The 26751-nt window shown below is 39.1% G+C and overlaps 2 protein-coding genes across 4 annotated transcripts; one reads left to right on the top strand and one right to left on the bottom strand.

The window, feature by feature from the left end:
- Window positions 1–62: 62 nt before the first annotated feature.
- On the top strand, window positions 63–12449 carry CCZ1 (CCZ1 homolog, vacuolar protein trafficking and biogenesis associated). The gene is made up of 15 exons (XM_053957115.1): window positions 63–271; window positions 1889–1986; window positions 2109–2202; window positions 2300–2374; window positions 3414–3461; window positions 3728–3811; window positions 5742–5917; window positions 6138–6219; window positions 6374–6435; window positions 6929–7040; window positions 7655–7688; window positions 8044–8161; window positions 9694–9852; window positions 10903–11030; window positions 12111–12449. The coding sequence occupies exons 1-15, from the start codon at window positions 173–175 to the stop codon at window positions 12164–12166; spliced, it is 1425 nt and encodes a 474-aa protein (XP_053813090.1). The 5' UTR covers window positions 63–172; the 3' UTR covers window positions 12167–12449.
- On the bottom strand, window positions 12163–26751 carry LOC128795959 (radial spoke head 10 homolog B-like). Of its 3 annotated transcripts, none has more exons than XM_053957112.1 (20): window positions 26701–26751; window positions 25712–25992; window positions 24898–24973; window positions 24633–24701; window positions 24264–24437; window positions 23624–23709; window positions 22885–23005; window positions 21908–22084; window positions 21105–21246; window positions 20518–20639; window positions 19871–20060; window positions 19047–19155; window positions 18883–18962; window positions 18643–18791; window positions 17743–17850; window positions 16518–16691; window positions 15299–15350; window positions 14645–14761; window positions 13364–13559; window positions 12163–12946 (listed from the first exon to the last, which is right to left on the bottom strand). In XM_053957112.1, exons 2-20 carry the CDS (start codon window positions 25957–25959, stop codon window positions 12751–12753), a joined length of 2586 nt encoding a protein of 861 aa, XP_053813087.1. In that variant the 5' UTR covers window positions 25960–25992; window positions 26701–26751; the 3' UTR covers window positions 12163–12750. The 3 variants fall into 3 exon arrangements, with proteins under 3 accessions (XP_053813087.1, XP_053813086.1, XP_053813088.1); XM_053957111.1 differs by having other exon boundaries at window positions 26645–26733; XM_053957113.1 differs by lacking the exon at window positions 21105–21246 and having other exon boundaries at window positions 19871–20001; window positions 26645–26733.

Below are 26751 nucleotides of genomic sequence, written 5' to 3'. Positions count from 1 at the left end.
GCGCTGCGGGGCGCTCGGGCCGGGAGCGCTTCCCGGCCGCTGCTGCGCTTCCGGGGCGCGGAGGCGGAACCGCGGCCGGGCCGGGGCCGCTGGAAGCGCGGCGGGGCCGGTGCCGCGGCGGCCTCGGGCCGATCCCCGATGGTGTCTGGCGGCTGCCGGCCCCAGGCTCAGGATGGCGGCGGCGGGGGCGGCCGGCCAGGAGAAGCAGCTCGCTCCGACCCTTCTCAGTTTCTTCATCTACAACCCCAAGCTAGGGCCCAAAGAGGGAGAGGTACCGGGGAGATTCGCGCCCGGGGATGCGGGGAAGGCGCGACGGTCACTCCGTGCCCGAGGCCGGGCCGCAGCGTGTGCGGGCTCGGCGCTGTCCCTGCGGAGCGGCCCCGAACAAAGGCGGCCGCAGCTGCGGCTTTCCCGGCCCGCGGCCGCCGCATCCGTACCTGGCATTTGGGAACCCACGGGGCGGGGACGACTGCCGCCCCCACTGGGGTCTGTCACTGCTTCAGACCGAAAAGAAATAGTAACCAGAGGTGTTGTCAGCAACCGGGCGTATGTTGTAGATGGGGAGCTGGACAGTCAGCAACTGTTTTACTGATGCTTTTAACTTTGTCTAAAAATAACTTTCTCGAGGTAGATATATGGTAGAAAGGTTACTGTTTAACTTAGTTACAGTCAAGTTACTGCTAGTGTTTATTCGCCATTGTATCCCTTAGTAAGGAGAATCAAGCTCTAGTCACTAGCTTTAGGTAACTGCGTGTTGTGCGGCTCATGCTCAGCTTTAATAGTTTAAAAGTTTCTGAACAGAGCAGTGTACTTACGTACTTAGCAGTGACAGGCTGAGGAGGCTGAGCGTGCCCTCAGCACGCTCCTGGTGACTCCGGACCGGGGGAAGCTGTTGTTCCGCTGGTGGATGAGGTGCTGTTCGGAGGGCCCCCAGTGAGCTGGGGACTGGGCCGGCAGAAACCTCGTGGAGCTCAGCAAAGCCCCGTGTGTGGGATGGAATAATCTGGCTGACCGTGGCGGGTCGGGGTGAACTGGTTGGGAGCAGCTCTGCAAAACTGGACCAGGGAGTCTGTGAACAACAGGTCCTACGTGAATCAGCACTGAGCGCTTGTGGCTGTGGGAGGGAGGGTGGCTCAGCAGGTCCAGCCAAGCCAATGCTTTCCCTCTGTCCAGCACATGTGAGGTTACTAGTGGGTGCTGTGTTCTTCCAGGGATTCCCAGAGCAGGAAAAATACTGGCAAAGTGAAATAGCCTAGTGGAGAACCCCTGAGTCAGTCAGGGGGTGCAGTTTGTGGTGTACCAGAGGAACCTTTGACAACTGCATTTGTGCAGCCTGGAGGAAAAACAATGTGGAAAGGGGGCAGAAGGCAGTCTCACCTGCCTGAAGGATGGCAGTAAATGATGGAGTTTGGTTCTTGAGGTGAAAGAATGAGGATGGATGGAGGGAAATTCTGATGAGATAGAAAAAAAAAAATCTTCATGGTGAAGTGATCTAACATCAGAGCAGGGCTGGAAAGTTGTGGGATTCCCATCTCTGGAGGTATTGAACACATGACTGGACAAGGCCTGGAGAAATCTGAGCTGCCTTTGAAGCTTGTCATGCTTTGAGCTGGCTTTGAAGCTTGCCTTGCTTTGAACAGGCTCAGAAGTAACTGGGGCCTGTGATTTCAATAACCTTCAATTTACAAAGTACTTTGACATATCATGGGATGATTGACTGTTTAAGTGTGCTTAATATACCTTTTATCTGTTATTACAAAAGCCCATATTGGTACAAAATAAAATTCTGCCTAGGTTATTAAGGGATTAAAAAACAAGCAAACCATGAACTCAATATTCTTTGATTTTGTTAAAATGCATTTGCTTGGATTCTTTTTTGAAATTTTAGGAAGAAAAGAAGATTCTCTTCTATCACCCAAATGAAGTAGAAAAGAATGAAAAAATTAGAAATGTGGGGCTGTGTGAAGCTATAGTGCAGTTCACGAGGTAGGAAGTCTGATTGCATGGGTGATTGTTTTGGCACAAGCACTGTATTTTAAATATCTCAGTTATATGTCTTCTTGTTGTGTGTATAAATAGCTATATCTACTTCTGTGTTTTCTTTCCAGGACCTTTAGCCCAACAAAACCTGCAAAATCCCTACATACACAGAAGAATAGACAGTTTTTCCATGAACCTGAAGAAAACTTCTGGATGGTCATGGTACTTATGCACGTGATATGCACATTCCTAAAACACCATCCTGCAATGTTCTCAATGCATTCTGCATTGTCTAATACCAGCCTGTTCCACTTCCTAGGTTGTACGGAATCCCATAATAGAAAAACACAAAGATGGAAAGCCAGTCTATGAATATCAGGAAGAAGAATTGCTGGTAAGAATGAACTTGCCTTTTTTTTTTTTTTTATGAGTATTATGTTGTATTTTTGAGAGTACTTCCATCCAGAAATATCTTAGTTTAATTCTTCTTGAACTGCTGTCAAATTGATTTTATATGTATCTATACCTATCTTCATAAATGGAAAAAGGGTAAAGTACTTTTCAATAAAGTTTAAAGAAGAGCACAAGATAGAGAATTATCCAGAGAACATTCAAGATCATTCAATAAACACTGGTAAAATATACAGCTGTGAGATTTTTAGCTTGGAGTAGGTGAATATTTCTTAGGATCTGTTTGTTTAATTAAGTTCTTAAATCTATGTATTTTTATTAGGTGCCAGTATACATGTCTCTACTTTCTTAAGACTACTACTAATATTTACTAATAATCTGGAAAACCAAAAAAGCTCATAACTATGATGGGATTTCTTGTCCAAGCTGCAGAATCATTATGTCTGTTCAATTGTATACAGGAAGGGTATTTGGCAGGGTGGGATAATAATTAAAAAGTTACTTGGTTATCCTGCCCCTGTTCATTACAGTGTGCATTACTTTTGTTCCTCTCTGTATCCTAAGAAAAGGATTGGAGTCCCAGGGACTCTATTTTGCCAGATAAAATAGTCTTTTTTTTTTATCTGGGTTAAGATCTCAGCCCCATAAAACCTGCTGTATTGTCCCACATTCTTCAGCCTTTGATTTGGATGAAGAGAGAGATGTCAGAAAGAGGTTCATTTTCACTGACCACAGGCCTCAGGGAAGGGCAATGTTTGTAACTGGAATTCTTGGCATGAGTTCTGAAGGTGCTTTTGGTACTAAATGTGAGGGGGGAAGGGACTCCCTTTATTGAAATCATACTTTATAAATACAGAGATATTTCCAGATGCTGACTGAAAATGCCGTTTAACTTTTCAGAGGTTGATTTCTCCAATTTGTATCTTTAATGGCTCTTTGAAAACACATGTTGTGTGTAGCTCAGCCAAAATACTTGTAATTCTGTGTCTGCTCCTACTGACGTGCTGCTCTCTTTCCTGCAGGACAAGGTTTATAGTTCAGTCCTCCAGCAGTGCTACAGCATGTACAAGGTAGGGTTAACACTGGAGGCTCAAGGCCTTTTACAAGACAAGAGCACGAGATACTTCAATCACACTTAAATTCTTGCCTCTTCTGCCATGTATACCTGGACTCTGCAAATCTAAATATTTTTTCAGTAAAGAAGGGATACATTTGGGTCGATTGGAAAATGTTAAAGAATGGGAGTTGTGTTGTAATCTATATTCATAACAAAGTTACAAGAAATTACTGTAAATGATTACCCAACTAACTGATTTTTTTCTCTTTAAACTGTTAGCTTTTCAATGGCACATTCCTGAGAGCCATGGAAGATGGGGGTGTGAAAGTGCTAAAGGAGAGACTAGAGAAATTCTTCCATCGGGTAAGACCTCATTTTTCAGGCACGTACTGTGATTCTGCACTGTAAAGAAAATGCAAAAAAAAGTGGCAGCAATGTGATTAGAAAACACAGGCAGTGGAAAAGATATAGAGTCAATACAAAGTATGTGGTTACTCATTTTGTCAAATACTTCCTGCTTTTTCTGACAGAGTAGCTTCTTTAAGTGGAGTTCAACCACAAGTGTGGTTATGAGTTGATGGAACATCTTAACTGTTTAATCACTTTTCTGATGGAATTGTGTTCCTTCTTTCAAAGTTCTGCTTTAATGTTTGAATTGGTTAGTGTGATAACAGTTTGTACAGACCTATTTGAGTGACTGTTGAACATTCATTGAGGTTAGAAGGAATATGGGGAGGTCATCCAGTTCAGCCTCCTACTCAAAGCAGGGTAACACTGAATTTAAACTCTCCTGCCCAGTGCTTTGGGTGGTTGAGACCTGAAAACATCCCAGGGTGGAGATTCCACAACCTGCACGCACAGGCTTTAAGTCCTTTAGTACTGTGAAACAGTGAATAGATGAATTTTTAAACTTCTCCCGCCTATTCCACTCCCCCATGTGGAATTAGTAGCCAATCCTAAGAAGGCTTCAGGAAATATTGCATGCATTATAAAGTAGTCTTCAGAATGTCATTTCATAGCTGATGCTTTAGTGAAAGGATAAAAGGCAAAACCTATTTTTCACATAAAGTAACTGACTGAGTTGTCTCATCTGACAGAATTTTGAGTTCCTACATGAGAAGTTTCATCACACTTGAAAAGTGCCTGCCCCCATTTTTCTGGTTTGCAACAAGGAAACAGAACTGCTATCAGCAGTTTGTGCTTTTGTAGTATTGAGATCTCTGATAATGATGGAGTGTAGATATTGTGTAACGGTGTTTAAAATGTTGTTCTTTTAACAGATTTTTAGAATGGCACAATGTTGTGACAGTGTAAACTAAAGTACAGCCTTTGCTCGTGGATTTGGGGAGGGTCTTGCATGTTTTTTGTAAGACTTGTGGTAGACTCCAGAATAAACACCATTGGCACAAGGAGTACCACGATGAGCTGGTGTGTGCTACTGTCCAAACTAAATTAAAAGTAGACCTTTGCAAAAAAGCAAGTAATAAATTTTTATTGCTAAAACAGAGAGATTTACAAGCTGTCACAGAGATCTATCACCCTGTTGGTCTGTATTTCTTGTGGGCATTCAGTAATGTGAAGTGACTGTAGAGGGAGCCATTGCATAAAGCATCTTCCACAGACCACTTGACAGTGCATTTGAAATCTCTTGCTAAAGGTTACAGTCTATCAAGAAAGTGAATAATGGAAATTATTTATTCCATTACACATCTGTTCTGCTTTCTACAACTGAATCTGAAATTAAATATCAGTAAGATAGTCTTTGCTTGCTTATACTCACAAAAGATCTTGAACTTTCCTTAAAAGCTGTTTTCATAATGATTAAATAAAAGCAAAGTGACACCTGGAATCATATTCATGCACTCACACATGGAATCACAGAATGGTTTGAGTTGGAAGGTACCCTTAAAGGTCATCCAGACCAACCCCCAGCTATGAGCAGAGATCTTCAACTAGATCAGATTACTCAGAGCTTTGTCCAACCTGGCTGTGAATGTTTCTGGGGATGGGGCAGTCACCACCTCTCTGGGCAAGCTGTGGCAGTGTGTGAACATCCTCACTGTAAAAAACTACTTTCTCATATCTAATCTAAATTGAATTTCCTTCAGTCCAAAACCCTTTGTAAAAAGTTTGTCTCCACATGACAAGTGTGTCAGACAAGCAGCACTGGAAGGACTTTTTTTTTCTTTGATTTTTAGTCCAGATTGTTGGGGATTAGACTCAAATTTGTCATTTAAATCTACACCTTGGCAGTTTTCTGAATTGTAAAAGCCAACTGTCATTGTTCTCTCAGTACTTGCAGACACTGCACTTACAGTCTTGTGATCTGCTGGATGTGTTTTGTGGAATCAGCTTCTTTCCACTGGATAAAATGACTTACTTGAAAATTCAGTCATTTATTAATAGGATGGAAGAAAGTCTGAACATAGTCAAGTACACGGCATTTCTCTACAATGACCAGCTTATCTGGTAGGTACTTCAGTGATTCTTTTGTGTGTCTTCAATGCTAATCCTATGAGTAAGTGCCATAATAGAGAAGCTTTTAAATTAGTGACAGAGTTGGATGAAAATGAGAAAACATGAGTCAGGCTACCATTCAGTCAGAAGGGCATTGGTCTGAGATAGTTAGAGGAAAATGTGTGATCTGAACTGCAGCATAATTTGTTTCTTTTTCCCCACAATGTTCTAGGAGTGGACTGGAGCAAGATGACATGAGAATTCTGTACAAATATCTCACGACATCTCTGTTTCCAAGGCACATGGAGCCTGAGGTAGCTGGGCTGGGGGTTTTAAGAGGCAAAGTGGTTGGGTATTTTTGGTCTCTTCTTCCTGTTTATCTGGTACTAAAGGCTAAAATACCAAAGAGAGATCTCTCTTCTCTCTGTCTCTAAGCTGGTTTTTCCTATATGTTCTTTTTCCCCTCAGTTAGCAGGAAGAGATTCTCCAATACGTGCTGAAATGCCAGGAAATCTCCAACACTATGGAAGGTAGGTCTTGTTTTAGTGTCACCATCTACTGCTTTTTGCCCCAGGGCAAAACATTTGGGAGGAGTGTGTGTGTTTTGCATACATATTCCACACACAGTTCATTCCAGAGGATCGCACAATAGTTGCTGCAATGTAAAACTTGACCCTTGGAAAAAAGCGAAAATGCTTAATTAACATTACTGCATATTTATTTTTCTTCTCATTGTTCTTATGACAAATTTGGAAATTGTTTCAGTCATTTCTTTTCAGTCAAGCACTCCAGAAGAAGGTGGAAGTTTAATCTAGGATTTATCTATTTGTTCTTCCTCTGTACTCAGCATGTCAGTGAGGCATTCTCTACTTAAGCAAGTGGGTAACATTATTTTGCATAATTGTGGGTTTGGAAATCCTTAATCACGAGAACTCCTAATTGCAAGTTTGGAGAACATCTGTTAAATTTAAGAAACTGAAATACGAGTATTCATCACATCTGACCTGTTGAATTATTTTCTAGGTTTCTTACTGGACCTTTAAATCTTAATGATCCAGAAACAAAATGCCGTTTCCCCAAAATATTTGTTAACACTGATGACACTTACGAAGAGCTTCACTTAATTGTTTATAAGGTATTACAGTTTCCTCTGCAATTACTCCACAGAATTAGGAATCTCTGTGCAATGAAGGTGACAATGATGTGAAGTACTTAGGAATTGTATAGAGAGGTGCATTAATAAGGCCAGGTTAAAGCAAAGAGACAGAAAACTGGCATTTCTAGCAATAAGCTTTAAAGCCTGAATTCTCTTCTCCTCTCTCCTGTACCCTGTACAAAACAAACAATTATTTTGTTTTATTAAAACAAAATACCAGCCTTCAATTGCTTTAAGTGATTTCATGCCTTGCTTTATATGAGATTAATCAATAAAACAAAAAATATGTTGTTCTTATATTAAATGGGAGTTTCTTGCAGATATCTTTGTATAAAGTGCATTTTTACCAAGTTTTCTCTTTCCCATACAATTTAAACAGTTAACTGAATTTTAAATCATAGCTGAATTGTAAAATCATAGCTAACCTGTGTTGTGCAGGACTGCAAAAAGGTTATCCTATTGAAGTGTTACCTTTAAAAAAGATTTTTAAATCTCTTCTCACCTCTGTATGACCTCTCTGAAGTGTTGTCATTTATTTGAGTTAGTGAAAGTAATCTGTTGTAAATGGCTTTTTTGCTTTTGTTTTGTTCCAGGCAATGAGTGCAGCTGTCTGCTTTATGATTGATGGTACGTACCAATTAGCATCAATTATTTGCCAAGACTTCTATATGTAAAATACTTTGACATACAGCTTGTTTTACTCTTGAAAAATACTCACATTAATTTGTTATTTGGGTCTCTTTTTCATGAGTGCTTTTGTCAGTCTTTTATCTTTGTTTCAGTGGTACAAGTAACTAATCTTACACAATAAAATTACTAAATACTGCTTCAGTTAGCCATATTCAAAATCATCCCTGAGGTTTTAATTGTGAGAGAAATCTGTCCTTGGACTGATACTGATGTTTAAAGAAAAAACTACAGAAACTGTACCTTCAGCTGTGGGAAGAGAATCTCACCTCTCCCTTTTCTCTGCCTGACACAGCTTCAATTCCACCCACACTGGAGTTTTGCAGAAAACTGGACAGCATTGTTGGCCCTCAGCTCACGGTGTTGGCATCAGACATATGTGAACAATACAACATCAACAAGAGAATATCAGGGTTTGTACCACACTTCCTTTCCTCATTAGTTGGTGAAAAATTGGGTTAAATGAACTGCTTAAATAATGGTAACGTGAACCCAAATTTTGAAAGCGTTAATGGTGTACTTAAAGCAATGCTTGTCTACTTTTCTGTATCTTAAGTGTTTATAAAGTGCATGTTATTGCATATTTGGGTCTCCCTGAAGTAACATTAGATGTTACTAATTTAGGAACAAATGTTTATTGTCTAGCTGAAATGGGAATTTTAGTAAGTTATTTGGTTGCAGTAGAAGCTTTACCATTGAGGACTTTTCCAGGATTACTGCTTCTTGAAGTTTTGCCATGTATAGTAGGTGAGGAAAAAAAGGTCTTTTATTTTTCTATTTTGCAGGACTAAGGTAATTACTTGAGGGGCAAGAAACAGTCAAAAGAAAAAGGATGCTAATGCTTTGGAAAATATCTTTCACTTAGAACTACAGCTTGACTTGCAATAAAATTGCATTTATTTTTTGATATATTTATTAGTTGGGGAAACAAGAACAGTATCCCATATGGCAACATAAAAGGAATTCAACCAAAGAGAAGTGAGTGAACTCAGTCAGTGGTACCATCCCAAATCAGCAAAATCGCACAGGATAGAATAGGATGTGCTTGAAATTGTGCCAATCTACTAAATCATTAAACTTGGGTTTTTTAAATGTCATCTGGGACTAGCTTTGGCAGCTTTAACTCTTTAAAAGTTTAATGCCATGGTGTCCTGAAAACATGATACAGTTCCTTGACACTAATGCATGTGGGTGACAGAGAGCAGGGGTATCTGGTTGTTTGCTAAGGTGAGCGGTGTCATCACAGTATCTCCTGGTTCTAAATAATACATTGCCTCAAGTACCAATTGCTGCAGCCAGTTTATGGTCAGTCTGAATGTGTTGTGACTTCTACAAAAAATTACAGCTCTAGGTTTTTATATTAACTTCATAAAAGAGGAAATGGAGGAAGACTGGCAAGGCAGGAGTTTGAAAATAGTCTCTTGCTTGGCCCACACAAATGATGTGGGGGGAAATCTAATTGCCTGGATCAAGAAGAGTTTGTTCTCTTGTTTGTAACAAATAACAAAAACATGAATAGGAGATGACTTATTGCTCAAATTAAAGACCCAGGATCTATTCAAATCAGCTTCGACTGGCATAAGGGAGAGCAGCAGGAACAAAATGGGGCCAGGAAAAAACAGCTCATTAGAAAAATGCAAATTAATTACTACTCTGAAGTGGGACAAGGCCTTCAGACTCCCCTGTGTGTGTTTACTGGCAGCCTGAGTGGCAGAAGGGGAAATACTGGCTGGTTCTACAGGCTTGGTTGTCAGTTGTTTTTTTTTTTTTTTAAGTGTGTTAAAATGAATTTCAATCCCACAAGTCTCTTCAATGTGAAGATAAAGTCCAGGCTGTGTAAGCTAGGTATGCAGTGGCTCACTACCCAGTCTCTGGCATGCCTGTGCTTATAAAGCATGTTGGTATTCACAAATCACTTTTTTTTTTTCTTTTTAAATCTTCCTAGAGCTGAGAAGGAACCTCAATTTAAGTTTATCTATTTCAATCACATGAACTTGGCAGAGAAAAGTACCATTCACATGAGGAAAACACCCAGCGTATCACTTGCATCTGTTCACCCTGACCTCATGAAGATTCTCGGTGACATCAACAGTGACTTCTCCAGGTAATGCTTAACTATTAAATAGTCTGTAACTCCTACTGTCAAGCAGATTTTTTTTCTTTGCAAAGGAGTGGCACTTTCTAGTCTTTTGGTTGATGGCTGGCTGTTCATGTTTGGTATTTTGGTTAGAAATAGTCCATCTTAAAAAACAAAAAAATCTTCTACTGTCCTGTTAAACAAGAAATTAAAAGAGGGCCAGGGCCTCTATCAAAGAAAATATCTAATTTATTGGAAGCTTCAGAGTAGTCATAGAAAATGGGATGGAAAGCACGAGAGACTGCCTAATCTGGGAAAGCAGTGTAAAGGACAGGGACACTTGCTTCTGCTGTGTCATACCTGCCCTGACACAGCTGGTGGCTGCTAGGGGTGAGACAAGGGATGAAATGCAAACCTTGCAGTTACTGCAGCCCTGCTGATACAGAAGATAAGGGGCTTCTTGTCAATGGGTATCATGCTGCAAGGTGGGAGAGACCCTCTGTCACTATAAAAGTTAAGAAAGAACATGACAATGCTGAATAATTGGGATGCCCCTAACTAATTAGCAACAAGCTGTTTTCCCACTCTGCTTAAGGACAAGGTTTCCATTTTTCTATAAATGAAGAAAGTGTGTTTCATCATATTATGGAAGTACTGGGTTAGTGACAGGTTTATAGAAGAGACCCAGTTTTTGAGCATAGTTCAGGTCTAGGTTTAACAGTTCTCCGAAAGCTTAGCATCACCACCCTATCTCCAGCTTTCAGTATTTGGTCCCTGTTTAGCAAATCCTCATTCTCTGAAGTGTGTCCTTACCAGAATGGAGAAGTGCTTTCTTCAGTGTTTTCACTGCAGTGTTTGGTTAATGAAAAAAATTACTGATTGACACATTTGGGCATGTCCTAAGCAGCCATTTCTGAAGCCTTCGACCTGGACTGTTAGATGGCCAAGTTAGAACTGGTGTTTTTGTTGATACTGCACAACCACAATTTCTGACATTGAGCTGTCCTAATGATTACAGATAAAGTTGTTGAAGATGAACTTGCTGGCACCCTCTTTACTTTTTAAAACTTCTTTCAGAGTTGATGAAGACGAGGAAATTATTGTGAAGGCAATGAGTGATTACTGGGTAGTTGGGAAAAAGTCTGACCAGCGAGAACTATATGTTATTTTGAATCAAAAAAATGTAAATCTGATTGAAGTTAATGGTAAGGATTGTTTCTTATTGCCTTTAAATACAGTTACTCCTAAAATGTCTGTCCCTAGAGAAGTAATACAACCCATCTCATGAGAAATCTAGAGAGGGACTGATCTTTGATGGAGCAGGTGAGTTTGCCTAAAGTTTTAGTCTGCCTACTACCAGCTGTGAAAGGACAGCATAAATATTCAGCAGGCATTCTTAATCAGTCATTCTTCCTCCTTCAAATAACAGAGGACAGCACTGTGAGCTTCATTTAGGCATAATTTAAAAAGTGTATTACAGATGAGAGATGAATATATTTACATCTATTTGTCAGTGATCCAGGGTTACTTACGCATTGTGCCTGTCCTATCAGTGATCCTCTTCCATTTCTCTCATTTCTAACATGGTTTTGAGAATGATTTACTATGACTAAGAGTGAGAATTAACATTAAGATGCAATAAGCTTTTACATTGCTATTTCTCTAGAAGTCTGTTTGAATCTTGCAGCAATGCTAGGGCTCTCCATTCTAACAGGAGGCAATGTGCTTGCTTAGACAATTGGAAAGGATTCATACCTTGCCAGGACCAAAGCCTAGCAACCTAGATTTTAAAAAGAGGAATGAGTTGTGTAACTTGGCAATCTTTCTGTAACTGTCTTTCAGCACCAAACCTACCATACAGAAACAGTGAGTGAGTGTTTCTGTGCCTGATAAACCTAGGAAGTTTATTAGTCTACCAAATAACACAAAGCAAAAGCTTTGCAGACTTGATTTACTGTAACAGAATATCCCAGTTGCTCCTTTCTCTGAAAAAGGGGTTATAATATACTTCCCTTAACTATATGTTAAGCTGAGTCTGCTGCTGTTGCAGTGTTTGATGAGAGGCCCATCACTTACACTTAAACCACTTTCAGACACTGGGAGACATCAGACTTGACTTTTCCTATTGAAGAGAGAGTGATATTAGGAGTATTTCTACAGTAGAAACTCTTAGGGCTTTTTCTGTTTGAATTTTATTATATTCTCCATGACAATCCCCAGGGTTTTTCTTGAGGAGGTCTCTGTAAAATTCAATATTGATGTATCTTTTTTGTTTTTTTAAACAGAAGAAGTGAAGAAACTTTGTGCAACACAGTTTAATAATATTTTCTTCTTGGATTGATCTGCAAAGGGCTGCTTTATTGAAGATGTCAGTCAGGCACTTGTTCAACATGAGAAGTTATTAGTCATATTATTGACTGGAATAATGACAATAGTAAAGCAATACTTGCTTTGTATGAATCAAAATTTCTACTAAAATCTGTAAACTCTGACCATAAAATTTTTAAATTTTAAAAATGTTTATGTGCAAACTAATTAAAAACCAGTCTGAATTCATCTGTACCATTCCATTCTGATATGTTATGTGAATATTTTGCTGAAAAATAAAACTAATAATTGTTACACTTTAGAAGTACCTGTTTCATTTGCATCGTGTAACTTCCTGCTAGTTTACCAAAAATCCTGGTTTAAAAAACTACTCCCTCTCTAACCAGCAATTCTTGTGCATATAGTTGAGCCATTATTACAGCTTCCTACAAGTGTAGGTCTTCTGGGGTTGTTCTGGTTTGGGTTTTTTTTTTTTTTTTTCTTAATTTGAAGAGTACTTGCTTGAAGCTTCAGCAGCTGCCAGCAGAGGATTTCTTTATTTTTCTGTCAGCAGTTGCCTTGGTACCTGTGGGTGCTGCCTTCTCTGCCTCTTCCTCCTCAGGCTCTGCTGCCTTGTGAGCCTCTTTTCTTTGGTGAGTGTTCTCTCTTGGGGGCCTCTTTTTTCAGCTGGACCTCTCTAGAGGAGACGAGTTTCTCCCAAGATGACACGTCTCGTTTCCTGGGCTTGACACTCCCTTGTAAGGCAGCTGCTTCTTGCTTTATTGCGTCTTCTACTTCTTTTTCAGCAGTAAGTCTGCATGAACAAAATTTGAATTTAAGGTACTCTAAGAGAAGGGAGGTTTCCACTGGCTAAGCAACTCCAGCTCTCGTCGTAGTATGAGCAGCATAAAGTGCCACAGTGTAAAGAAGCAGAAAGTCTCTAATTACCCCCTCAAGTCCAAATATGTCTTCACTGCCTTTACACAGAGTAGGAACCAAGTGCCAGGAAATACCAGAGCTAAGTTTCTTACCTGAAAACAGCCTGTATTTGTTACTCCAGCCAGCAGCAGAAAGCACATGAGAGAAAACATATTCTGTATGTTACTAATGAAACTTGTGTGAGTTTGTTTTCCAGGTACAGTATGCTATATTACTTTCTTAAGCACACTTCTCATTTTCAATTATTTTGCTAGTGGAAGATAAAGGATAACAGACAAGATTCAACACTCACCTTTCCAGCTCCTCAGCCTGGATTTTTCTCAGCCCAGCTAGTTCAGCATCCTGCTTGTTTTTTTCTTTCATTTTATCTCTCAGCGCTATTTCATGCTCAAAAGCAGGGAAGAACTTAGTTGTGAAAAAGGTTTCCACCTGATACATCCAGAAACTAAACAGCTCCCTTTGTTCATCTTTATCTCCTTTTGCTTCATCTGCAAGATGTAAATTTAACATGTTTATTTAGGAGGGCACTTTATTTCAAATATGTTTTGGACTACAACATTTCAGCTCTGATACTCTGCAAAGGGAAGGTCTGGCTTCTGCATGGTACAGAGGATGAAAGGTGTGAGACACTTTGAACTGAAAGGGGGTGGCCCTTTTGTGAGGCTTCAGTGACTTGGCCCTGGGAATGGCACAAAAGACAATGAACTCTTCGCTTTAATCCTGTGATAAGAGTCCTCTGCAGTAACCTGATGACAGTTCAGTATCCGTGACTCCTGTGCATGGGGGAAGGGATGAACAAACATGACCACCTGAAAGGACAGAGGTGTGTGCCAGTGTCCCTTGTCATGTCAGGAAACAGGCCAGGCCCAGGTGACGAGCCCTGAACAAACAGTTTTTCAGACGTGTAACGTTTCACCCATCAGACTTCAGCAAAAGAGCTGATGACTACACGAAGATCCTTGTCTACCTCTGTTCTTGGATTTGAGTTCTGTAGCAGCTGAAAACATTTAACAAACACAAAACCAACCCAGATGAGATCTGCTAATCAGCTGGAAGGAAGATGGTACAGAAAACTACAACCCTCAACATACCCAAGTGACTGAACACTCTTACTGAACATGTCTTCTGCCTGCATGTTGGCCTAACATAAGGCATCTTATCCCAGCTACTGGTGGCACACCACTAATAATTCTTATTTTAAGTAGAAGCAGCAGAACATGGCAGTAATACATTTTATTTGTCCAAGACACTCCAAAGACAGGCTTGCAGCTTGAGCTTCTCATAGAGTAAATACAAATTACAGCTTATAGATGCCCTCCAAATTAAATGTAGCAATTTGAAATTGGGGAAACTATGTAAGTCGGTACTTAAATGTCTCATTTAATGATGAAGTTTTATTTTCTTTTAAAAAATATTTTAAGTTTTAAAAAAAATCTTCCTTCAGAATTAATGCTCATTTACTGCCCTCTTGTGACAAGCTGAAATCTGCCAATACAAATAAAACTTCACAATTCAAGAGCTACAAGAGATTTGTGTGTGTGTGTTAAGTCCTAAAACAGTAGAACTGTTTTACCTATCAATTCCTTTTCTGGACAGGAATCTTGTTCTTCTTTTATATCCTTGCTGGGCAATGACACATCATCTTTGCTTTCTCCAGGAGTTATGGGAAATGAGAGAAGAGTTTCTGATACTGCAAAGAAAGAAAATTAAAATTACTCAGCCTTTAATCCTGTGCATGAAATTCCAAGTTTGATCTTCAGCACAAACAAAAGTTTGATCTTCAGCACAAACAAATATAGGTTGTCATCTGCCCTGAAAGTCAGACCTGTGGTTAAAATACTTCTGAAATTATGAAGTTTGTTTCTAATGAAGGCACAATGCCAAGTTCAAGCTCCTGTTTCCATGCCCACATGAGTGGGACAGCACAGGAAGAATTAAGGTTTAAAATACCTTTTAAGTTATTTTTAAGGAAAAAGTGATAGCTTCTAATTAAAAAGCACAGAAAATTCAGAGATTCCAATTTGCCCAGCCATCTGTGTACAGCATGTATGGAAAGCTAAACATAAACTTTGTCATAATTGCCAAACTGAATGGAGCTGCCTTCTGTAACTGCAATACATCACCTGTTTCCATGATCAGATCCCGTTTAATTGTTTTCCAAGTTGCAGAAAAAGTGAATCTCCTTAAGCCACTTTATAGTTTTATAGCCACTTTATACAGTACTCACCCAGTAGAAAAGGTTGATGAGCAGGCTTTGTGTCTTCACAAGGTCTCGGTGGCTGGCAAGAAGTTTTAAATTCAGTTACTAAATGTTTGGGTCTGTGTTCAAATCATAAAGTGAACTCCCAAGTCCCTTTGAGTCATGCAAATCCCCATCTCCAAAGCATTCTGCCAGCCAAATGCATCCTGCAATCATATCTATCTCAAAACATTTCTATTGCAGGAATGTTTCACCTTCTCAAGTATTACCAGGTAATGCTTTACCTTCTATACCAGCCAGGCAAGTAGGATTATCCTATTTCAGAGCTAGGGAAAGACAGCACTACAGAAAATGAAAGCTCCTGTTCTTTGACCTGTTCCTCTGTTCTTACATGTTACTCTACATATAATGTTCATCTGTTGTTCATCTGCTCCTGAGTGTAAAGCTCAGCTGCCTTGGAAATGTCATCATTGATGTCTGTACCAAATGAAATGTAACACAAGAAAAATTTTAGCCTCAGCACATTTAAATCAAGGTGTTTTTTTTTTTTTTTTTTACTATTTTAAATGGACCACTTCACTGTGCAACTGTCACAAGCACTGTCACTGCTTGCAGTGATGCTACAAGGGAATGGGTGCCTAGGGTAGGAACAACTGGCCAAAGAATGGGAAGTGATGGTGTACAGTGGCACTACTGGCTCACAGAGGCTGTGAAATTATGTTTTGAATACTCCTTGAATTAATAAAAACACTTTCATCTTGTGCATAATTCCAAATAATAACAATTCATGTCTTCAACTACTCTGTACACACAAATTGCACCAGTCACAGGCAGCATCCCACAACCTACAAAATCCTTATTCAGAAGTTTAGCAAAAAGAAAAAGAGGAGGCTTGCTACATACAACAGCTGCAATACCATTTTTACTGGGCAATTTCAGACATTCAGCTTAATGCAGAAGAGACATATCTTTCACCAGCCAACTAATCTGTCAGTTCCCCTTCAGAAGCACTCTATGTGTATTTACAGTTATCTAAGAAAACGTGCAAATATGTTAAAGATGTCTACACTGATGTTACAATTTAAGGTACCAACAAACAGAAAAAGCAGAAGGACCCAATCAAGTATTTGTTAATGCAAAAAGGGGAAATTGGTTTCCATGGTCAGGAAACAGAACATTTTTAGGGCCTGACTTCACTCTCTCAGTGGACGCATAATAACATTGAACAGGCCTGCATCAACTTTACCTGGGGTGGAGAATGTTCTGTGAGAGACACAGCTGAGGTTTCCTTGGAGAAGTCCTTGCTTTCAAAGCTACTTCTTTTCTGATTACTTTGAGCTTCTTCCTTCAGGATCATATCCTCAGTAACATGAACCAATGCACATTCAAGAAGAGCTTCAAAAAATTCCAGAAAAACCATCTAGAGTAAAACAACGGCAGTGGTAAATGAGTTCATTTTCACAAAATCTCTTCATTAACAGGCCTATGTACCTGAGCAAGCAAAGAATTCAGAAGTGGTAGTGAAGTCCCTCTGGCCTCATTTGTCTAGTCAAACATTCCTTCTTCTGAAGAAAAACTGAAAATAGCCAAAGCTCAAAAAATTCAGGAGAGGATATGATGTGTTACACTTGCTACAAGTCATATTGAGCTAAAACACTGCACTAATTTTTGTTGTATCTGGAGCTATGAGAAATTTCTCTAACAAGTAACTCACAACTACAGCTATTACCTAAAACATCATATTTTAATTGTATGGGACGCTACTAGAAACCTCAAGAGTGGGGTTATAATAGATTCCTTAGTTAGACTTCCACTGTGTGCTCAGTTTATCAGATCCTGTTTAAAACAAATTCAGCTGTGTCATTTACAAGAGACTGCTGCTAAGTAAGAGTTAATTCTTTAAGGGTGAAAAACTTCTATACTAGGCCAATTCTCAGGTAGCACAAGAGTCTTGTACAGTCACTACTTGACCTCACTGAGGTGGCAGCACCTCACATGTCACTAATCAGCTTTCTTGCATCACCAGATTTTCAGGATCAGTGAGTTCACATCTTAATTAATGATCCACCTTAACAGCCTCCACAGCTGGAAGTGCAGTGATCAATCCCTCTGTGATTACTGCAAATCCATATTGTCAGGCAGCTCCCCAGGGACAGAACTCCACTGGAAATGGGATTTCCCTGCATGGATTATGGCACTCCTAAGGGCCTCTCTGAATGGTCAAGTATGCTGAGACTGTGCTAAGATGAGGTAATTAAGAAAAACATAGAAGTACATGAGCTAAGCTAAAAGATATAAGCAGAACAAAGGAAGACAAAAATAGAGGCTCAAGTTTTACTCTGGTTTTTTTTTTTAACAAATTAATTCTTTTTCTTCCTGTTCCAACAGGTAGGACAGCATTCACAGCAGTTCTTGAAAGCAATTTTAACTGTTCCTGTAGCAACAGACTTCATTTTATTTTCCATACGCACCTCCAGCTCCAGGTTGACACCATGGATGCCAGGTAGGGAGACACCAACTTTGACAAATATTCCCAGAACTCTCGGAGCAGTTAATTGTTCACTGAGAAGTTTTAAATCCTGGGTAAGAATAAATATCACGTGTTAACAGCACTTAAGGCATTCCCCACATGGACCTAATCTACCTCCCTTTCAAGCCTTTGCCAAAATTTCTAGTGGTTTCAAATGATACTTCCATATATGTAATTAACAGTAGAAATTGTAGTCCTATTGAAGCCAATGGGAATCTTCCCTAGACTGCAAAAGCAGTGTTACAAAAGAATTTGAGAACGCTCATAAACAAAAATATAAAAAAATTACAATTTTGCCATCCAATTTTTCTTCATGAAAAAATTGCTCTGATTTATAAAGTGGAGCACCCAAACCCTAGGCATATCAGTGGGAATTGCTCTCTACCTTCATACTAATCTTGATCTGTCTCCAAATTACTGAATTTTAGCAAAGAATCTCATACTCTTCTTGTAGTGAATACATTATTGAAATGGTTTACAGTGTTATTTCAATGGCTGTCAGTCTTTGAGTTCTAACAACAGGACATGTTTATATATACATTTTATAGATGGGGCACAGGGAGACACAGTGGGGACCAGCAAAAATATTTATATTCCCTTAAACAATTTGTCTAGGATTTGATAAGAGTAAAAAATTAGAATTCAAATCCTGAAAAAATGCATAAATAACAGTAGATAACAGCAGAACAACTTTTCCTTTACTGCTCCTTGGACAGTTTGCACAAATAACCTCACTCCCACCTTTTCAACTATGCAGAAGCCACAGGGACTATTTTAAAAGGCTCACATAAACTGAACAAAGAAAGCACATCTAATCACACAAAAAAAATTAGATTATTACATCCAACATCCAGAGGAATTGCCTCAGCTTCACTGTGGGTTCAAATGGAGGTCTGGGACATGGTCTGCAAAAATCTCCATATATTTCCCAGCATTTCTCACAGTATCTCATGGCAAAAGATGTGAATTCTTCATCAGAATATAAGATACCTTTCAAAATGAATTGGGAAAAAATAACATTAACAATAAAACTGCAATGCATGTGATACTAATTGATGAATTCTGCAATAGCATTGCTTACCTTGGACACAAGAGGCAGAGGGCAGAACATTCCTGGACATCATTTCTAAGAAACATTTCTGCAGATGAGGAACTTCATCTCTACAGTTTAAACAAAAACACTCTTGTGTGGGAAGATTCAAACTGATTACACTGAAATAAATTTCACTAAAAGACAAAACTTACTTGTACTCTTCATGATAGATATGAAATGCCAGGTGAACAAGGTAGGATACAAATGTTCTGAACAGTAATCTATCACTCGGATCATGTATGTCCTTAGGTGGTTTATCACCTGAAAAATGTTTTAAAAACCAAATTTCTACTGTTCTCATGTATATTAAAATGCTTATTGGCATATTATTTGTCAGCCTTTCTTAGCCTCTCCATCTGCACCTATCACAGTGTAACAACAGTCCTGGAAGATTCACACCAGACAATGCAGCACTTCCAAACAAATTTCAAGGGAGAACTGTCCACCTGGACAGAAGCTGGATCTTGGACAATCCTCTTTCTAAAAATGCATCCACTCAGCATATATAGAAATAAAAGGGGATTCAAAGTTGCAGTTAAATCCTTCACATACTAAGGACGGTGCAGGTCTAAAGGGATTTGATTGATTAACTGGGTCTATGGAAGACAGAAAAAAATACTACATGCAAACCAAACTTAAGAATCCTGAAAAAAAAATTATTTCTCCTACTTCTCTCTCAAAATTCTCTCTCTCTTAAAAAGTCATGGCAAGACAAGGGGTGAATACATATTTTGAAGAGATGGCTCGTCAGTGCAATTTTTTATGTTGTATTTTAATTTTGTATTTTCTCACCTAAGGACCAGAAGTGCCCAGAGAAGTCTAAATTGATCCACTGAGAATTCACAGGCACAGAGGTACTGACTCAGGACCACTTAACTCCCAGAGCTGAGCTGCCAGGAGAACTTGCCACTCCAACTCTCCACAATTAACTATTAAAATTCCTCCATTCCCAACCCTGCTCACCAGGAATACAAACCTCTCAACAGTCGATCCATTTCAGCGAGAGTTACAGACGAGAGATGAAATTTGCAGTCCTTCAGAAACCTCCAAAACTGCAGCATAGTCAGGGTGTAAGTGCCCTCAGGAGAAGGAGCATAGCCTAAGGTACTGTAGAAGTAGTAGGCTTTTTTCAATTTTGAAATATGCCTCAACACAGCCAATTCTACCTAAATAAAGCAGGATATATTTTCAGCATCTTCTAAAAGCAAGAAGAGATCAGTTTGTATTGATCCTGTAACTGGGCAGATAATTATTTGACCTAGCATATCCTTGGCTAAGTGTTCACAAAAGCATTACTCAAAAGTAATGCTTGAACTCAAAAGGGTTTTGATGACTGATAGAAACAAGTCATCCTCTGTCAGTGGACAAACCTCGGAGTAGAGCTAAAGCTGGTTGCTCAATGCCCTTCCAGATATGTTAACCTATTTTTAATTGGCTTTTTTTAGTGGAAGCTCAGAAGAGGCAATACTGTCTATTCATTGTTTTTGCTTTTCTGTTTTCCTGGCCTTCGGATTTTCAATACTTGTTTAATGGAAAGAGTTACTTTAACACAAATAAACCAGAAATAAAACAGTATGAAACAATAGAGGGGAAAACTGAAAGTATCAAACAGTAGACTTATACTTGTTGCATTTCTTCCTCTCTGTCTTCCTCTGGGAACAAGACAAGCAGTGACAGTAAATCCAAATAAGTATCTGATCCCAGAACAGAAGTCTTTCCCAAGGCATTAGTGACTGTGGTCCTTTCTATCAAGCAAATAAAATAAGTTAGAACAAACTAAAACAAAGCTTAATATATGCACACACAGAAAAACAAAATGCGTATTATCCCTTCTTATATTACTGATTTGGAACAATAGATTCCTTCACAGTAAGAAGTAGAGATTTCACAACCAACAGCAGAACAACTGAAGAGCAATTCTGTCAAATCAACCCCTAATTAAAAGGAAATGCAGACATTAAAAAAGCTGTGAAACTTTCAGACAACAGTTCCATTCACTACAAGATGTGGTGTGGATGGATGTGTCACTTCACTCCAAGTGTCACTCACAGGAAACACAGCATGGAAGGAAAAGCCATGACTCCCATTTCTATCTAAATTCTTGGAAGAAATATGTCTGGTCCTTGCGTATGTATAAATAGTTTCATATTCTAGTAAAATGGAACAACAAAATGTGAACTAAGTAAAATTTGTTTTGTTAAGCTGCTCACTAATGCAAAAACGCCTTCTTGGGCTAGTGGCTCTCCGGTTCTTGGCTTTCATAGCAGACCCTTGATGAGCAGGATATTCCACGAGATGATCATTTACAAACTCTCCTTCCAACCTGTGACCATTCTTGAAGACAAAGATGCCCTACAGACAGATTAATTATAAATATAAAACAAAGATAAAAAAAACCCAAACCTCTAATTCTCTCAGTCAAGATTCTCTCATAATCTTGGCTAAAATGCAATATATGAAATAAAATACAGGAAAATAATTTTTCCTACCCTCTTTTATAATGCATTTTGTCGCCTATTAAATAGGTACACTGTTGGGATAAAGGACTGACTATATATTTGTTTGATTTTGAAAAGTATTTTCCTCCCATATAGAAAGACTTGTTTGTACTCCTTAGGTTGCATATGTGGCACTCCACTCAGAGTTTTTTCAAAAGTCTATCTTATGAGAGGTTTTAAGAACTTCTCTGTGCAAGGACAGCTTGAAATCCATTAGCTCACAGTGGAAGTGTGAAATTCTGACCAACCACTGCAAAACTCAAGATGCACCTATTGAACTGAAAATCTCCACAGTGAAATATATGTCTTTGTATACCCAAAACATATCTAATCACAGAGTCAGCCTGTGTCCTTGGAAGGACTCCAACTGCTTTCAGTGGACTCTCTGCCCTTTGTGTGGGGATTCCATCCACACTACAAACTGAATGTAGTTTGCTGTACAGAAATCTAGAGATCCACTATACAGAGCAGAACAGTTTGCCTCTGCTGTTGTCTGTAGTTCTGACAATACTCACCTTGCCATGCTTCTTATTATGCACCCATTCTCCACTGTACATTGCTCCATCAGCATAAAGAAATGTCCCACGTCCATGGCGCTCCCCTTTTACAAAATCCCCCACATATTTATTCTGTAGAGGATACTGAGACATTTCCATTCTCTTCAAAAAACACGTGTGCATGCCAGAACCATGCTGAAAGAAAATTCTGCGTTTAAAAAACAGGTCCAGACTTTGGCAATTCTCTGAAATAAAAGCCCTCACCTGATGGCTGCAGCACTTTAAAGCAGGGACAGAACTAGATCCTACAAAGGTGCATGGGAGAAGCACCCAGAGGATGCACTGCATCAACACATACTTGAGCAAGCTCTACCACAGGACTCCTAAAGATATCCACCCTTCCTCCCTGAATCCTTCTCCTGTAGTGCTGAACAGCCAGGTGAGGAACACCATGCCACAGAGCCAGGATGTTCCACAAGCTGGACTCCTTGACAATTTTAAGCCAAGTGAAAAGACAGTGCAAGTAACTCACATTCTTTTTGAAACAGAATTACAAATGGAAGGAACTGAAAATGCCAAAAAATTGTCTTCCATCATAAAACTTTTACAAGAGAGAACAGTGTGGACTAGTATTTTACAGGCAACACAGAAATAAACTGCCACATATACCTACTGCTGAAGTCATAGCTCAAACTAAGTCACAAACACTTCTTTAACTTCTTTTTTTTTAATTGAAAAATGTTTATATTTTCCACTAGGGAATGAAATTTGGATTTTATAAGACTAAATCAAAAATCCTTCAACAATTTAAATATTGCTAACAGAAGAATCAATTTACAATACAGAACATGTTTTCTGTTATCTCAACTGGCAAACTCAACTGGCAAAAATTGTGCAAAGCTCCTTTGATGTTGCACCGAACACCCTGTTTAGGTTTCCTAGAGTAGTGGACAGATGCTGAACTAAAGCAGGGTTTCTGGGGAAGAAGTTAATACCTGTACACCACACTCCCACTGTCCTTCATACTCTTGATTATCTGTCAGCCAAGTCATTTTTCCACGTCCATGTTGTAGATTTTTCTTCCACTGACCGAAATAAGTATTTCCAGATCTGTAACTGCAAAAAACCAATAAAAGTTAATTCATATTAAATTCTGTTCTGATCTTATGGAAGGTTTATGTGAAACCTCATTGCTAATAAATTTATAATTTATTAAGGCTAAATATAAGCATTAAATGGAAAATTGACTCACTATGACATGGACATAGAGGTTTTGTTGTAGGCACTGTTTACCTCCTATTTTTAATTTAGAAATCACTAAAAATATGTGATAAAGCTCTTTTTCCCAAAAAGTCTTTGCCATAGCTATTAGCAATATTTGTTTATATATAATTCTGTAGATAAGTCATTTATTCATAAGGCAGCTTCATCTACTCAAATCAGTCAAGTGTGTTTGTTTTTCCATACTGAATTGTGGTTTACCAAAGCTGATTTGGGATTTTGTCTTAAGCTATTCTTTTGTGTGAACGGTCAGTAGAAATACTGCACATAAAAATAAACTTCTAAAGGTCTGTTTTGTTATCATAAAGCATTTTGTACATTTTTTATTCCACTGCAGAAGGTACACACTACTATGAAATGACAGCATTTGTACCCACTTTAACACAAGAAACTGCAACATAATACACAAAAATAAAAAATGTTGAGGGTAAGAACAAGTGTTATCATGTTTACCGTCTGAATCCCCATCCTTCTCTGACATTATTTACCCAGTCACCTGAATACCAGGAGGTCTGTTCCTGATCATAATAAATATTACCCTGAAACAAAGAGCATAGTCAGTTTAAATACCTAAATATTCATCTACCTGAATAAAACACCACATACAAATGATATGATGCTTGTAATCACGTTCTAATACTTAAGGTCACTTTGACTCAGTGTACTGAAAGCAACTGAAGGGATACAATTAAATAAAGGAAACAAGCTCTTTTGATTAATATTAGATAAGACCTTAAACACCAAATGTTCAAAAGAAAAATCCTATTACGTGATATCAAAGTCTACCATGTTTTTCAAACCTTTTGGAAATAGTTTAAGAGAGCTAACCTTGGCATCTTAATTACAGTACTCAGTCTGAGGTAGATCAGCCTTCTGACCCATTCAGACTTTTACTTCCAACAGTAGGTCTACAGTATTAATTGTATTCACAACCTCAGAAAAGGTCCCTAGGAAAAATAAATCTCTACACAGCATAAGACCATGCAACAGAACAAAACACTTTTGCAAAAACTTTGCACAGTAACGCTTGCTGTTCCTGAAGGTATCATGAAGGTATCACCCAAGCCCATGCTCTCATTTAATTCTTACTGACCTTTCCATGTCTTTTGCCATTGCACCAATAACCAATGTAAGAAATTGGATGGGTACCGCTCCTGAAAACTCCATATCCATGCCTAAGTCCACCTTGGATTGATCCTTCATAAACACTGCCATCATTCCAGGTATAACGGCCATTATGCATCGGTACATTCTTAACAAATGTTCCCTGAAAGATGAAATTCAACATTCAATTCTGTTTCCTAACCTTCTGGGACTAGTCAGGCTTGTAACTGAAATCACTGCCACAGCTCTGCAGTTGCCACCAGTACTGTACCAATTACTGCAACTTTTCTACTTTCCCTCATTTTGCACATCTAACTGGGTGCAACTGTGTTCAGTTATAACTTAAATTTTACTTTACCTCGTATTTCACTCCATCAGCCCATGTGTAAGTGCCTTCTCCATTCATACATCCTTCAGAAAATAGACCCTTCAAAATGAAGAGAATAACATAATTTGCAGATTTACTCTTACCCCAGCTGAAGCCTACAGTGACTGCAAGATTTTAAAAGAATGACACATTAATTCTCCTCCAACTACTAGTTTCAAATGAAGAGTTTTAATGCTTCTTAGTGCTCTTGAGAGAAAACTTACTCTATTACTTTTTAAAAAATTTATACACTCACCTTGTACGTATTTCCTCCCTCAAAACATATAAATCCTTCGCCCTCATAGAGCTCATCAACTTGTTCACCTTCATAGCTACAAAGAAAACAGACTAAAGATGAAGATTTCAAGTCACTGCCAATAGATCTAAATCACATAGATGACCATATAATCACATAAACGATCATAGAAATGATCATAAATGACCTTTGATTTACCATGGCCTACACACAGGTCAGCTGATGCATCTTGTGTAGAGTAAAGAACAACAAGAAAATTTTCAAATTTTTGAACCTTCCTTGTAACAGTCCACATAATTGTTGTGTTGCCTCAGACCCATATTTCCTTCAATTAAGAAAAAAAAACACATTGGTAGCATTTTCTACCTTACAGTCAGGCATGCTGGTATATGAAACATTAAATACAAACATCACATTGAAATACAAAAGGATTTTGTTAACATTGCCATTCACCTGCTTCCTCAGTTTAGGATATTCTGAAGAGATATGAGCAGCCTTAAGCATTAAAAGGCAGCAACAACTAAAGATTACATGATATATTTTCCTTCACCAGTTATTTGTATACGTTAAAAAAACTTCACTGAAGGTGAACAAGCTAAAAGAATGAGGGTTTTGGCAGGCAGAGAGCACCAGCAACACTCTAGGATGCAAGAAGGCAGCAGAATTCCACATGTACATTTCCTGAGGTGCCACTGCTACTAGGTCTGAATAACCTGATTCTTGTCTTCAAATCAGTGTTTTTATGACACTGGCTACAGCAGAGATACTTAAATGAGAGTTCTTGACTTCACTGCTGTATTTGTAACAAATGTACCTTTTTATAATCACTTGAGCAAGAACAGGCTCTTCGTGGATCAGGGGAACTGGCTGGACTGGTGGTTCTTCTACCTCTTTATCTGGTGCCTCTGGAATTGCTGGAATTTCTTCACTCAATGACTCACTCCACAAATCTGTCAGCGTCGTTAAACTACTATCAGTTGTAGTACCTAGAGATTCTTCTGACTTCTCAACAGCTACCTTCTTACCATCTTTCTTGGCATCTTTCTTCTTGCCTTTTGTCATAGCTACTGAATTGTCTCAGTGTGTGCTTCTCTTCTAAAAAATGAAAATTTATTTCTGTCTTACGTACATATTCATAATCTATAAACTAGTTAAAAAACCCAAAACACAGACAACTACCAAAAAAGAAAAACAACCCAGAAACCCCAAACCGACAGTATTTCTGTGATTATTACAAATACTGTGTATTAAAGTAATCTCTGTAACAGCAATTCCTCAAGCCAGTGGTGTCAGCTTGTGGCAGGCAGGCCATAAGGTTAACAGGGAGCAATGTCTGTGAATTACCTCCAAGTCTTCCATCAAAACCACTGTGAGAGAAGTGTTATCACTAGACTTACTTTAGCCACATGGAGATCTCCATCTTTACCCAATTTTTAGCTATTAGATTTAATTACATTGAAAAGCTGAAAGCCATTTCTCAAAGATACGCTTTTGGCAAGTTCTGGGAAGTTACACCTGCACTGTTATTATTGATTTAACTTGCCTTCCAAGTTATGAGCTGCAGACTGAACCACGGCACAGCATAACCACCAGATCTTGTAGTTATCTTGTTAGTTGAGAGCTACCTGAAGGTTACAGGACTGCCTGCACAGCTGCAACCCTATCACAGCCGGGTATCACCGCTTGGTAGTGCAAGAACCCAACCCGCGAGTGCCGCAGGGGCGAGGGCCGGCAGGGACAGCCTCACCTGTCGCCGGCACCCGAGCGGGGAACGGCGGGGCCGGGCCGGTACCGAGCCCTTACCGAGCCCTGTCTGAGGGACAGCGGAGCCGGGCCAGTGCCGAGCCCTTTCCG

The sequence above is a fragment of the Vidua chalybeata genome, chromosome 16 (assembly GCF_026979565.1).
Source record: "Vidua chalybeata isolate OUT-0048 chromosome 16, bVidCha1 merged haplotype, whole genome shotgun sequence".
Taxonomy (NCBI): Eukaryota; Metazoa; Chordata; class Aves; order Passeriformes; family Viduidae; genus Vidua; species Vidua chalybeata.
The sequence above is the reverse complement of the archived record's forward strand: the minus strand, read 5'-3'. Positions and strand labels throughout refer to the sequence as shown.